Genomic DNA, 15,459 nt, shown 5'->3' with positions numbered 1-15,459 from the left:
ACAGCTAGCATGCTCTAACCCGGGATGTTCACTGGTTTGTTGGGGGGAGTGTGTGCACCGACGGAAGTCCACTCCCATTCATCCATTCATTCATCTATTCATCCATCCATTCAAACAGCTGCTGGAGGAGACCAACGTCAACAACAGGTATTCATCCAACCATCATTAATTTTCCCATCCATTCAGTTCAAATGTAATTCATACACGAGGTGACTCTTGAAATTAAGATAAGATAAAAAGATAAAAACAGAATATGCTATTTCTTTAAGAATATATAGTTTGAAGGAAGTAGAAATGTATAGAAATTGCAACATGAGATTGATTAGTTATGTAATATGTATAAATATAAGTATAAATGTAATGCATATAATTCTAAACTGATACTTTGTATATATATTACACCTTAAGTGTTGTGTGAACAGATTTAAACCTCTGGTTCTTGATTCCACCTCCTTGTTGTCAGAGCCACGCCCCAAAAACATGTGCACTGACTGACGACTGAACCATGATTCGCTCTCTAACATTTGACCATCATCTCTGATTCAGTGTGAATGTCTCTCCAGCTGAAGAACCTGGGTCTGTGACGAACAGGGGCCCGACTAATCCTTTCAGAGAGGGGAGAGAGTGGAGACAGTGAGGACCAGATGAGAGACGGGAAACAGTGAGGGCCAGATGAGACAGGCGAGACAATGAGGACCAGGTGAGACAGTAAGGACCAGATGAGACATCATTGGCAGTGACAGGTAATGCTTTGACGAGGGTGAGCCTCCAGCAGAGGGAGACAGAGCTCTAATGGATCAGTTCATCACTGAGGGATGCTGGGAGGAAGAGGAGGAGATGACGCCAGGAGAGGCTGCAGAGATGCTAAAAGCACCGACACACACACTGACAGCAACTAAAGCTAACTGCTAACATACAGACAGACAGAGAGAGACAGAGAGACAGATAGGTGGAGAGAGGCTGATTCTGGCTGTGCACACAAAAACACACACTGAGCTGCAGTGAAGCTAACTGCTGATAGCATGCTGTGGAGAGGAAGCTAACCTACTGACACACACACAAACATACACACAGCAATGCAGTGCTGGAGGCGTCCTATTGGATGGTGAGTGATTTATCTCTTTGTGTGTGTGTGTGTGTGTGTGTGAGAAGATGACAGCAGGGTTGATGTTACCATGGAAACAGTCATGTATTAATGCTATGAAGTGTTACAGGGTCACAGGACCTACTTCATCCTTGTGTGCTCACTTTCAGTGAACAAGTACAAATACTGCAAGTCTTACTGATACTAGTAGACCCCAGTGCTGTGTGCTATGTATATTATTGTGGTACTATGTACTCTTTTGGTTATGAGACATCCACTGTTCGCGGCCTGTCTCCTAACAATCATCATGAGTGTCATGGGATCTGACAGTAAACAGGAAGTTTTAACCACACAGATGTCAAAGTAGAATCTGATTAGTTGATGGCACAACAACATGTGTGTGTGTTTAGATGTAGTCAACCTTCAGATTGACAGACAGCTCCGTGGGTGGGGCCAAGCCTGCAGGTGCAGGTGGTAATGTCAAAGCGAGGATTTGGGGGGCGGGGGAAAGGGGAGCGACCAGACGCCATGGCAACCCTTCAAGCAGCCAATGATGAGCTTCGAGCCAAACTGACAGACATCCAGATAGAACTACAACAAGAGAAGAATAAGGTGAGGACTGCAAATCCCACACAGCAGTGGTATCAATGTAGTTCTACAGTGTTGTAGTCACATGACTGTGTGTCGTCAGGTGAGTCGTCTGGAGAGAGAGAAGAGTCAGGAGCTGAAGGCAGAGCATCACCGAGCAACAGTTGCTGTGACGGAACTGAAAACCAAACTCCACGAAGAGAAGCAAAAGGAACTGGCAGTTACTAGAGAGACGTTACTACGGCAACACGAGATGGAATTGATGAGAGTCATCAAGATCAAAGACGGAGAGATTCAACGTCTGAACGGACTCGTGCTAACGCTGCGGGACGGATCCACGGACAAGGTGATCTACAACTGATCTACCTGTTTGTCTCTTTCTTTCGGTTTGTAAACATCATCTCATTGTTTACGGTTGATCCCTAATCGTCACAGTCACAGGTAAAGTATATCGCACATTCTTCCCAGTCTTGTCTTCCTGGATGGGGAGAACAGTTTGGAGAGGTTAGATTTAGGACAAGGACCAGAGTGTTAGGATCAGAACTACAGGGTTTGAGTTTCGGACCAGGTCCACAGGGTTTGAGTTTGGACCATGCCCACAGGGTTTGAGCTTGGACCAGAACTACAGGGGTAAGACAAGGACAGCATGGCCTGAGTTAGGACCAGGACCACAGGTTCAGGGCTAGGACCAGTTCCACAACATCAGACCAGGACCACAGGGTTTGATTTAGGACTAGGATCAAAGGGTAGGACCAAGAAAGCAGGACCAGAAGTGAGACCAGGATCACAGGGGTATGATCAGGACCACAGCTGAGGACTGGTGATCTACTGGTGAATCGTCTATGCTACCACAATCCGATAGAGTGGGAAATATCACTCCAGACTTCAGAATAATAAATATGCAGTCCGGTCAAATGCCCAGAGACACTGTTTGACTTCATGATGAGAAACAACCCAGTACACAGGCTCTTACACTGCCCCCAGACAAGACACTGTGTGGCTACAATAATAAACCTTCTCCAAGTTTGTAAATCATATATAGAGAGGAGCCCTAACCCCCCCTAATCCTAACCCTTGAGTCTGGATTTGTTGCTGAACCCACTTGTCCAATTGTCTTAGATTAAAATGTCTCTTGCGACTTGACCAGGACAACTTACTAGATAACTAGAATGTCTAACTCTTGGTCTTGTTGTTCAGGTGAGGAGCACTCTGCTGGCGGAAGTGGAGGAGGCGAGGAGGAGCTGGGAGGCAGAGCGTTGTCGCCTCCAGCAGGAAGTTCAGGAATTGCGAGGAGCTAAGAGGTTCACAGAGGAGGCTCTCATGTCAGCTCAGCAGGCCTGTCAGGCCCGAGCAGCTGATCTGCGATCAGCTCATCACCAGCACCAGGAGGCGCTGAACAGAACCAAGAGAGACTGTGAGAGGGAGATCCGCCGACTGGTACAAGACACCATCACACATATGTCACAAACATAGCACATGTCTGCTCAAACACAAATCTGTTCATTCTAATGTTCCTCATCAGTCAGAAACATCATCATAGGAACATTTTGACTGTGACGTGAATGTGATAAACCATTAGTTACTTTAACCAAGTTATGAAACATTAAAAATGAATTAACTTCATAAGCAGTTATTTTGAAGTTGACGTGTTGACATCCGTCCTGAGACCCAGTCATTTGTATCGCTGTGAACCTCCTGTGATGAACCTGCTGTGAAGCAGTGGTTCTTCAAACACAGCCTCCGAACCTCTGGCCCTCTAAATCTAACCAGACCCCTGAATTCAATGACCTACCTGTAATGTAGCTTCATACTTAAGTCTATTTCCATCCCACTACCTGTCTGACAGACTAACTCTGCCCCTCACCTGCCTGTTTACCTCTCTGTCTACTTGTAGATCTACTTGTCTAACCCTACCTCTTACCTGTCTGTTTCCCTATGTGTGTCTCACCGTGTGTGTGCAGATGGATGAGATAAAACTGAAGGACCGAGCGGTCAGTGTTTTGGATAAAGCTCTGGGGCTGCAGGCTGGACATGCTCACCGCCTGCAGCTGCAGACTCAGGCAGCAGAGCAGCAAATCGCAGCCCTGAGAGACGCCCAGAGGGTGGGGACAAACCAGCCCAGTCACACCCCTAGCCCCAACCCTAACACTGCTCCTCACATTGTAAGCTCCGCCTCAACTCGATCGTGCTGCATGATGTAGAATCAAACGTCCTGTTACCTGATCTCATCATGACATCATCAAACATGTGGAGCCTCTAATCCTCAGAATCACACATCCCTTTGCTCAGTGGTCTTCACGACGCAGGCGGTCATGTGACCAGATGATGTGTTGTTGAGGTGTGTGTGTTCAGTCTGTCCTTTAAACCGCTGGAAAACATCCTGCAGGTGAAAACATTTCAACTTTGGATTCAGAAGCTTTTTCCAGTTAAAATTTTTCAGTGACTGACGTGTTGTTAAATCAGTTTTTCTCCTAGTGTGACATTTATCAAGAAGAGGAAGTTACATGTCATTACCATAACGACATCGACCCGTGACAATGGAGCGTGACAAGCTACTGGTTTCAAAGTTAATTATCCACAGTTTAAAGTCCTCACACTGTGTGTGTGTGTGTGTGTGTGTGTGTGTGTGCGCGCATGTATGTGTGCATGTATGTGTGCATGTATGTGTGTATTTGTTTGTGTGCATGTACATGCGTGTGCGCGCAGTCTCAGGAGGACCGGGACACCCGGAGGTTTCAGTTGAAAATTGCTGAGCTTAGCGCCATCGTCAGGAAGCTGGAGGATCGAAACGCTTTGCTGTCTGAAGAACGCAACGAACTGGTAACACACACATACACACTTCACAAGCATCCTTTAGCTGTATCATTTTTGTTGTCTGTTGATTGCTTCTTTATTGTTTACTCACGTTTTAGCTGAAGCGTCTGCGAGAGGCCGAGAGTCAGTTTCTTCCTCTACTGGACAAAAACAAAAGACTGAGCAGGAAAAATGAGGAACTGGCTCTTGCGCTGCGTCGCCTCGACAACAAGCTTCGATTTGTCACACAGGAGAACATGGAGATGGTAACTATGGTAACCGCTGACCCCTGCAACACACACAGTTATAATTTTGTGTCAGTCTGTTGGTCAGTAAAGTTTAAAATATACAATTAATAAACATCAGGTTAAAATATTTTAGGGTTAGAAGCTAGCTAGCTTAGTCGAGTAGCATTGACTGTTCACTCTGTTGCCTCTGACTGTAAAGGTCATGTGAGTCAGTGTGGATAAATGCCATGATGGATTCAGAACTACAACCAGAAAACTACAAACTTCAGACAGGAAGTTTCCTCAGTGACAACCATCAGCAGCATTTGTTGTCCTCCATAGAGGAGACCCAGCTCATTAAATGACCTGGACCGCAGCCACTCCACCAGTTACCATGGTTACAGCCAGGAGGAGAGAGAGATGGAGTTTCTGCGGTTACAGGTTCTGGAGCAACAACACATCATCGATGACCTGTCCAAGGTAACGTACTACTACTAATACTGCTACTGCTGCTACCTACAGGGGTGGAGCGGCTGTTCTCCAACCAGAAGGTCAGTGCTTCGATCCCAGTCACACATGCCAAAATGTCCTTGGGCAAGATACTGCTAATACTGCTACAGCTACTACCGCTGCTAACAGTGCTAATACTGCTACTACCACTGCTACTGCTTCTAATACTGCTACTGCTGACAGGAAGTTGAGGAAAACTCGACTCACAGTTCAATGTCATATTTACCAAGAAGCCATGACCTCCTTTAACAGAGCCACACGTATTACAAGGAAGGATTATTGCAGACAATGCTGGGAACTCAGAGTATTATTCTCCACGGTTGACACCAGCAGCTCTCTCCATCAAAATGTGAAGAACTGGCCCTTTTCTTCAAAAACAAATCAGAGCCAGTTTTACTAATCCTGTAAAAACAATGCTTCATCACTCGAAGTGATCTTTGTCAAAGTCTGAGTGTAACTCCTCCAAAATAAAGTAATTAATTAACATTTTATTACTTTTATAAAGGTTTTTTTTATTTTTATCCATATGGTATGTAAAGGTGCTCTATGTATAAAGTTCATTATTATTGTCATTTTTATTGCCACGGCTACTACTATTAGTGCTACTGCTAATACTACTTGTAGGAGCTATTAATACATAATACATTATACATTAGTTTGATATATTCTGAGTATAATTATTTGTTATTTCATATGACACTAGGTGACACAAAGTTAAGGTTAGGGTAACCCTAACCAAGTCGGACTCCCAATAAAGGTAACAGGTTTGTTAATAAGGAGAAGCACATGCATATCTTTCCTTTTGAGCCGTAAAATAAATCTGCCCAGCCGTGAATTCAGCGTGGACAATGGACTTCTTTAATTGCATCAGTACAACATAACTGAAGTGGTGCCTAAGTGGCTTTTTGTTTAGTTTACTTTGACAGAAACATCTTTTGAACAAATAGCCACAACACTGCTACTGCTAATACTGCTTCTGCTGATACTGCTAATACTACTACCGCTAATACTACTACTTCTACAGTGTTTCAGCACTAAGTAATCTGACATAACTAAAAGTTTCTGTTTTTGTTTTCAGGCTCTGGAGACGGCTGGTTATGTTAAGAATGTTATAGTACGTATATATATTCAATTCAATTCAATTTTATTTGTATAGTGCCAAATCATAATAAACATTATCTCAAAGCTCTTTACATAGAAGGCCAATACCTTAAATCTTATTTAATATAGATAAACCCAACAGTTCCCACATGTATACATATATATATATGTACACTTTATACTGCTTTTTTTAATTGTGTAGTTGTTCATGTTGTTGTGGTATTGATCATTTTATTTTGTTGTGTGTACTGCAGGAGAGAGACATGTTGCTGAGATACAGACGTCAGGACTCAGTGAGGAGGAAACGAACCTTCAGAGCCTGCAGGGTGCGACTGACACACTTAATTAACCCTAACCCAACTTTATTACACACACATTATTACACACACTTAATTACACACACTTTATTTCACACACATTATTACACACACTTTATTTCACACACATTATTACACACATTTTGTTTTGGCAGAAACATTCACTTGGACTCACAGATGAATTGATTCGATTTAGGAGGTCAAGGGTCAAGGTGGTCTTTCCAGTTTGTTAATGCTTTGTATGTTTTGAGGGTCTGGTCACATACAGATTCATTAACATCTGGTTGTGTGTGTGTTTGTGGGTGTGCAGGTCATAGAGACGTTCTTTGGTTATGATGAAGAAGCGTCGGTTGACTCTGATGGATCGTCTTTGTCTTTTCACACCGATAGAACTCCAGACACTGAACCAGAGGAGGTAACACACACACACACACACACACACACACACACAAAGACACGCATGTGTCTCCATGACTTCAGAGGATGTTACTTTGACTTTAACCTCAACTATAGTTTTTCCCAAAACTTGAACCTGACTTAAACCTGACAAACTCTAAATATGAACTAAACTTAAACCTGAACTTATCTTGATCTGAACCTAATCTAAATCCGAACTAACCATTGTCTTTCCATCTAAAACACTTCGCCTCTCAGACTCTGCCTCCTCTCTAAAGACCTGTTTGAAGATTTCACAACACATGACAGGACTAGTCATCGTTCAACAATGACAATCTTCTCTTTTCGGACGCTGAGTTTTTGACACCATTAACCAGTCTGTTTGTTTTCTCCCACCTTGACTCCTCCCTCAACATGACTGACAATGCTCACTGTTGGGGGTCTTATCTCAGTATCTGACAACTTACCCTCCACCTCTGTCCTAAGGTGTCCCCCAAAGTTCGCAGCTTGGTCCTCTCCTCTTCACCCTCTAGCTGCTCCCTCTCTGAAACATCATTCAAACGTCATTGTCACCACTTCCACTGCTGACGTCGAGCTCTACATCTCTAATTAATCCATCACCACTTCCACTCACTTGACTCTAGCAAACAGCTTCACGGAAATTAAGTCTTGGAAGAGTCAACTTCCTCGAATTCATCTTTGATCATTATCGGTCTCAAATCCCTGAAAACATCAACTTTTCCATTAACAGTGACATGTTCAGCAAGTCTCCCTCTGAAACTTTGTCCAAACAAACACTGGTTTATCCTCGGGTTAATGAATGTTTTCTAAATTGTTGATAACGGCTGTTAATTGATTAATAATTGGTTAATAAACATCTCGTTACCTCTGGTCTTCTGTTTGTGTCTTTGAGGCGGTCATGCGTGAAGAGGCGGAACTTCGTTACCGTCAGCTGACTCAGGAGTATCAGGCGCTGCAGCGAGCTTACGCTCTCCTGACGGAGACAAGCGGAGGAAACTATGATGCTGAGAATGAGATCAAGGTGACCAAACTTCTGAGCGAGGAAATGGCACAGAGGGTTTTGTTTCCAGTGATGGAGCAATGCACTGACAGGTTGACAGTTTGATTCCCTGTGTTTCAGACAAGAGAGCAGCTGCTGACGGAAATTGACCGATATCAAAGTCGAGTCAGTGACCTGGAGACAGCGCTAACACAACAAGGACTGGTAACACACACACACACACACACACACAGACACACACAGACACACACAGACACACACAGACACAAAAACCGAGACAATCACTTTGACCTGTCACCTCTCTCTCTTCTTTCTCTTTCTCTCACCTGTCTGTCTCCCAGGATGTGCAGTGGGTGGAGCAGAAACAGTCTCTCTATCAGAGGAATCAGGAGCTTGTTGAAAAGGTGAAAATCTTTAGACACAAACATGAACGTTTCCATAACAACACATCAGCTCATCTGGGTGTCATCGAATTGTTCAGGTGAAGCTGATGGAGGGTGAAGAGCTGCGACTAAAAAATGACATTCAAGACGTCAGAGATCAAAACGAGCTGCTGGAGTTCAGGATCCTAGAGCTGGAGGTAAACAAACATCAACAACAACAAAACATAGTCACACTGAATCAAACAACAACAAATGCTCATAGTGAAATAAACAACTAATTTAAACAGACACACACATTAAATCGGACTGACGAACAGACTGTGTTTCCATGGAAACTCTATTGGTTCTAGGAGAGGGAGCGACGTTCACCTGCCATTAATTTCCAACAACTCCATTTCCCAGAAGGCCTCAGTCCTCTGCAGATCTACTGTGAGGCCGAGGGAGTCACAGTGAGTAACACCTACACATATACACATGATCACATGATCACCAACCGTCTGTTCTATGAAGTGAATTCAACATATCCACCATCTGTTTTTCCAGCTTCACTGATCCTTCCATTATCCTGATCCTAACTTCCCAACATTGTCCTCATCCTAACATCGTACTCATCCTAACACTCATCCTAACATTGTACTCATCCTAACATCACCCTCATCCTAACACTCATCCTAACATCCTAACATTGTACTCATCCTAACATGGTACTCATCCTAAAATCCTAACATCTTACTCATCCTAACATGGTACTCATCCTAACATCCTAACATTGTACTCATCCTAACATGGTACTCATCCTAACATCGCCCTAATCCTCAAATCCTAACATTGTACTCATCCTAACATTGTACTCATCCTAACATGGTACTCATCCTAACATTGTACTCATCCTAACATCGTACTCATCCTAACAACCTAACTTTGTCCTCATCCTAACATGGTTCCCATCCTACCAGTGTCCTCATCCTCACATCGTCCTCATCCTCACATCGTACTTATCCTCACATCGTCCTCATCCTAACATTGTCCTCATCCTAACATCCGAACATCGTCCTCATCCTAACATCATCCTTATCCTAACATTGTCCTCATCCTAACATCTTAACATTGTCCTCTTCCTCACATCATCCTCATCCTAACATCCGAACATCGTCCTCATCCTCACATCGTCCTCATCCTCACATCGTACTTATCCTCACATCGTCCTCATCCTAACATTGTCCTCATCCTAACATTGTCCTCATCCTAACATCCGAACATCGTCCTCATCCTAACATCATCCTTATCCTAACATTGTCCTCATCCTAACATCTTAACATTGTCCTCTTCCTCACATCATCCTCATCCTAACAGCCGAACATTGTCCTCATCCTAACATCCGAACATCGTCCTCATCCTAACATCGTCCTTATCCTAACATTGTCCCAATCCTAGCAGCGTCCTCATCCTAACATCTTAACATTGTCCTCATCCTCACATCGTCCTCACCCAATATGGTTCCCATCCTGACAGCATTCTCATCCTAACATTGTCCTCATCCTAACACTGTGTCATCACGTGATTAACCGTGTCATCACATGTTCACATGTGTCATCATGTGTATCATGTGTTATATTCCTCAGGAAATTGTGATCAGTGAGTTGATGAAGAAACTGGACATTCTGGGAGATAACGCCGTAAGTGTATGTTGAATTTATTTTGTACATGTATGTTTCATAGATGTCAAACTTTTGATTTATCTGAAGTTGGAATCATATTATCCAGTTACCACAATTTCATTGTGTTAGGGTTAGGTTGTAACACAACACAAAACATGCCAAAACATGTTAACCTGTTATAACATGTCAACATTATGTAAACTGTTGACATGTTGTAAAAATGTGTTAATGATGTTCACACATTGGCACTTTTGTGATATGTTGTATTCATCTTGTTGTTGTGTTAAGTAAATATCATGTTGTTGACACATTATTAACATGCTTACATGTTGTTACATGTTATTCAAATGTTATTCAAATGTTTTTTCCCTGTTTTTGCTGTAGAATCTGTCCAATGAGGAGCAGGTGGTGGTGATTCATGCCAGGACTGTGCTCACGTTGGCGGAGAAGGTAACACACAACTGACATGAACACACAATGTTTGTTTGTTGACCTGTATTGACCTTTGACCCTGGTTTTAGATCGTGCTCCTGACCTTTGACGGAACAGGTCCCTTCCTGTTGTGTCTCTGTGACAGGTCCTGGACCACAGGTTGAAAAACTCTGGTGTTTATATGAACTTGATTCTGTCTCTACCTGTCTCCACCCGTCTGTCTGTCTCCACCTGTCTGTTTCTACCTGTGTCTCCACCTGTCTGTCTCTCTGATTAGTGGCTGGAGTCCATTGAAGTGACAAAGTCTTCTCTACAGCAGAAAATGTTGGACATTGCAAGTGAGAAGGTGAAAAATGTATAATAACAGTTATTCTTACGTTTATTGTTTTAGTTTCAGTTATAGTTATATTTACAGTTATACTTTTGTTATAGTTGCTGAATTGTGACCTTTGGCCTCTTTTGGGTGTCTAGGATCTGTTCAGTAAACAGAAAGGTTATCTAGACGAGGAGCTGGACTACAGGAAGCAGTCGATGGATCAGGCTCACAAGGTCAACAAACACACAGCGTAACACAACAAACACACAAACACAACAAGCACACAGGAAAAAAAGATGATTAACAAGCAAAGTGACAAACACACTGAGTAACACACCAAACACACAAACAGCACAAAAAACACAAAGTCACACAACAAACACAAAAGTACCACAAAAAACAACATCTGAAACGTGTATAATGAAATTGTAATTTTTGGGTGTTGGGGTTCACATCTTCATTTTATTTTCAGTTCACATTAAATATATTGATTTCTAATGTTTGAATTTGATGCAGAGGATCCTAGAGCTGGAGGCCATGTTGTTTGAGGCTCTGCAGCTGGAGGAGTCATCCAGGATGGAGGGATTCAAGATGGACGATAGTCGTCTTTCTGAAACACTGACTGAGGAGGAGAGGGAGGGGCTAAGGAGAGCCATGGACCAATGGAAACGAAGTGTGATGTGCGAACTGAGAGAACGAGACACTCAGATCCTCCGAGAGAGGATGGAGATACTGCAGCTGACGCAACAGGTAAACATGTCAACAACGATTCAATCAATCAATCCATCATTCTGGCAGCTGTGTTTGTGTAGCAGCCTTCATACAAACAAAATAACACAAAGTGAGTGAAACAATAAAACAATATTTAACAGAGATGTTTGCATTTGTCAGAGGAACAAGGAGCTGGAGGAGTTCATAGAAAACCAGAAACGACAGATCAAAGAACTTGAGGAGAAGGTAAAGCATGTGACATACATGTTAAACAGTACATGTCCATTTATCACCATGGCAACATGAGTACTACATCACCACCATCATCATTACCATCAACTTTATCATTACCATCATCTTCATCACCATCATCACCATCATCATCATTATCATCATCTTCATCATCATCATTACCATCATCTTCATCACCATCATCACCATCATCATCATTATCATCATCTTCATCATCATCATTACCATCATCTTCATCATCATCATCATCATCACCATCATCAGCATCATCATCATCACCATCATCATTACCATCATCATCATTATCATCATTACCATCATCATCATCACCATCATCATTACCATCATCATCATTATCATCATTACCATCATCTTCATCACCATCATCATCATCACCATCATCATCATCATCATCATCACCATCATCATTACCATCATCATCATCGTCATCATTATCATCATCTTCATCACCATCATCATCATCACCATCATCATCATCATCACTATTTTCATCATCATCACTCTCATCATCATCATTATCATCACTATCTTCATCATCATCATCATCATTATCATCACTATCTTCATTATCATCACTATCTTCATCATCATCATTTGACTGACCCCTCATTGTTTTTCTCTTCCAGTTTCTGTTTTTGTTTCTATTTTTCTCTTTGGCCTTTATCCTCTGGTCCTAACAGCTGGTGAGTCCATGATTTCTAACATTTTATTGATTATAGACAGGACTCGTTCACACCTTGTTTGTTTCACACCGTCAGACTCTTCAGTTTAGTCTGAAACTAAATATCAGGTGTGAAAGGTTCCTCAGACATGGTCTAGACCAACTCACCAACATTGTAGAAACAGTTGGGATTAACTCATATTTCAAGGTCTCGACCTGAACAGGTAAAGTGCCAGAAAATGATGCCATGAGTTGGCGATATTCAAAGAAAATTTTATTGAACTAAAGTGTAGTCCGACCAGAAGAGGAGTTCTGGGTCTGGCTCAAACTGAACCTGGTTCTGTTGGTTCACAGTGAAAACACTTTGTTGGATAGTTTGGACTTTTGGACCAATCACAGGAAGTAGAGACACATTAAACCATAGAAGAAGAAGAGGACGCAGCTGCAGTCTTCACCTCCGACGATAAAGTGTTTGAACCACAAGGATGTTAATTTGGTGCATTTGAACTAGTGTGGAGTACTGTAGTATTATAATACTGTAGTACTGTGGAGTACTGTAGTACTGCATTTACTGTGCCTGAAGGTGCTGATGCTGCTAGTAATACCATCATCATGTTACCATGGCAACCACATGAAGGGCTTCATTCATTTCCTGCATTTAAAGAGAAAAACTACTACCCCCTCAACTGACAACACGCCCACGTCAGACGCCATCTACAAACCAATCAGAGTCACGTATAGGTAGGCGACGCCCACGTAGGTGGTGACGACAGGACGTACGTATGTCAGACAAAATGCTTTAGTCCCTAAATTACAATGTGAAACTAAAACTAACAGATAAAATGAAAAGTTGAACAAACACATGAAATTATATATATATATATATATATATATATATATATACACATAAAATATATATATTATATGAATATATATATATATATATGTAACGTGTAACGTGTTAACATGTTCATGTCTGTGTTCATGTCTGTAGTCAGCTTTTTTCTCAGAGGTTTTAATCAACAACAAGGATCCAGGGTTTGGAACCAGCAGCTCACTGACAGAGGCACATTGGCCTGCCCCCACTCCTCAGCCAATCAGATCAGAGTCGAGCTGTCACCTGACTACACCATAACATCCTCCCAGAATTCCACTGTGCTGCGTCTGATGAAGAGAATGGTTTACTGTTAGCTATTGTTGACCTGATGTACAGCTGACATACACAAGGTGGCGTCAGTGAGTCACTGGATTAACATGGTGCTGGACTGAACTATTTATTCAGTCTGTTTTTAACTAAACCTGCCTCCTGTCCGAGCAGGTTGAACCAGCTGTTCTCAAACACTAACCAACTGGAAACATCTCTAGCTAGTTCAGTTCACTCAGCTGGTTGACCTCAGTGTTGACGTTGTTGTTAGTTAACTGTTAATGAACGAGTCAGAACTCTGACGTGTTGAGAAGAAACATGATGGAAAACTAATGCAAGTGAATTAAACTTTGTTCTGATTGGCTGTTCCACCTGCAGACTGGAGCATTGTGTAAATCCACGCATGGATCTGAGGGGACAATGTGTAACCATCACATAGTTTCAGCACTTGTGGAGAAAATGAACTGGAAGATGAAGCTGTTGAAAAAAATGATTCCGAACAGTATCAATGATAATATTATTGAATAGTATTATTCTGATCAGTGCTAAAAACAGGTTTTTATCACTTGGATTTAACACGATGTTTCACACATGAACTGTTCACGAGTATGTCTGCGCTTCACACCGCTATTATATTATATTAAATTATATGATGGAGAAAGTCATTTTAGTCTGTAGTATTCAAACCTTACATTATTTTCAAATCATATTGATTTTTAGTAAAAAAAAAGATCCTGGTTTTTTTCATGTTTCACTTTTGTTATTTTCATTTTAAATGTTGTGGAAAAAAGAAAAACAAGTAAATAACTAATAATCGACGGAAATGTGAATATTTCTCAGATTTTAAACTGAAGCAGAATTAAAACATGTTTTAAAAAATGGATCCTGCTGTTGAACTTTTCTGATTCCAGATGATATTTTTTTATCCTGAGAGTCTGAACATCTGACAAGTCTGCAGTTTTCTGTGATCACATTAAAACACTGAACAATAAACTATGTTTTTGTTTTGTTTTTTGTTTGGTGGAACCATCTTTATTTTCTCGTTCAGGCCACAACGTGTTTCCTCACCTAACCCACAGTGACACGGCCTCATCAATGAATCACTTATCAATAAAATGAAAGATCTTTAAAAACACAAAGATCTATAATATTAGTATATTATAATTTTTTTCTAGTGAGTTCATGAAATGTTTGTCAGGTTCATTCCTGTTAAACAGGAAGTGACTTCAGATTAAAACATGACAACTCCAATTTATAGACACACACTTTATTATTACTGTGTTTGTGTGTTTGTGTGTGTGTGTGTGTGAGAGACAAAGTGAATGTGAGAGTTCAGACTGAAACAACCTCAGTTTCAGAACATCTACAGTAATGAGCACTGACCTGTGTGTGTCTGTGTGTGTGTGTGTGTGTGTGTGTGTTCACTGAAGCTGAAACATTTGAGTCGTTCACTGTGATTTTTTTCACTCAATAAAAATTGAGAGTCATAATAATTTTTTCAACTTAATTATGATTTCATTTGATTTTTAACAGTTTTTAAATAAAGGTTTGTTGCTAAAGTAACAGGCTTTCTCGAAAATGTACATAAAGTTTTAAAAAGTGTATTTTCATACTCTGCATTTGATGACAGTCAAAGACTTTGTCCAAAATCCAGTATATGATGAGGGACCACAGCGTCGTCTGACTGACGGATTGAACGTTTACAGGAAACGCTGGGTCGGGGGTAGGGTAAGGAAACTGTTTGGTCTTCTATCATCTGACCTGTAGGTGGAGCTGTGAGTCTGGTGTCAGTCAGTCGAGCAGTAACACCTGAGAGATAATATATGACTTTTGACCCTCTTAGA

The 15,459-nt window shown here is 41.6% G+C and overlaps 1 protein-coding gene across 7 annotated transcripts; it reads left to right on the top strand.

Moving 5' to 3' along the window:
• Window positions 1-762: 762 nt before the first annotated feature.
• On the top strand, window positions 763-14,608 carry jakmip3 (Janus kinase and microtubule interacting protein 3). 7 transcript variants are annotated; one of them, XM_069517513.1, is made up of 24 exons: window positions 763-1,105; window positions 1,495-1,696; window positions 1,776-2,018; window positions 2,870-3,109; window positions 3,634-3,834; window positions 4,379-4,492; window positions 4,585-4,740; window positions 5,035-5,172; window positions 6,281-6,316; window positions 6,558-6,629; window positions 6,931-7,035; window positions 7,930-8,058; window positions 8,158-8,241; window positions 8,379-8,441; window positions 8,519-8,617; window positions 8,771-8,869; window positions 10,043-10,102; window positions 10,463-10,528; window positions 10,788-10,856; window positions 10,982-11,059; window positions 11,343-11,576; window positions 11,718-11,783; window positions 12,437-12,493; window positions 12,826-13,387. In XM_069517513.1, the coding sequence occupies exons 2-23, from the start codon at window positions 1,562-1,564 to the stop codon at window positions 12,485-12,487; spliced, it is 2,538 nt and encodes an 845-aa protein (XP_069373614.1). In that variant the 5' UTR covers window positions 763-1,105; window positions 1,495-1,561; the 3' UTR covers window positions 12,488-12,493; window positions 12,826-13,387. The 7 variants fall into 7 exon arrangements, with proteins under 7 accessions (XP_069373614.1, XP_069373615.1, XP_069373617.1 ...); XM_069517514.1 differs by having other exon boundaries at window positions 13,055-13,385; XM_069517516.1 differs by lacking the exon at window positions 12,826-13,387 and adding an exon at window positions 13,466-14,608 and having other exon boundaries at window positions 765-1,105; window positions 4,585-4,731.
• The last annotated feature ends 851 nt before the right edge of the window (window positions 14,609-15,459 follow it).

This window comes from Paralichthys olivaceus, chromosome 21 (genome assembly GCF_024713975.1).
Source record: "Paralichthys olivaceus isolate ysfri-2021 chromosome 21, ASM2471397v2, whole genome shotgun sequence".
In the NCBI taxonomy this organism is placed as follows: Eukaryota; Metazoa; Chordata; class Actinopteri; order Pleuronectiformes; family Paralichthyidae; genus Paralichthys; species Paralichthys olivaceus.
This window is presented reverse-complemented; position numbering and strand designations above follow the sequence as displayed.

Coding starts and splice junctions, on each gene's coding strand:
- jakmip3 (XM_069517512.1), top strand. CDS start 1,562: ATGTCAAAGCGAGGATTTGGGGGGCGGGGGAAAGGGGAGCGACCAGAC. Junction 8,059..8,157: donor ATGCTGAGAATGAGATCAAG/GTGACCAAACTT, acceptor CCTGTGTTTCAG/ACAAGAGAGCAGCTGCTGAC. Junction 11,577..11,717: donor TACTGCAGCTGACGCAACAG/GTAAACATGTCA, acceptor TGCATTTGTCAG/AGGAACAAGGAGCTGGAGGA.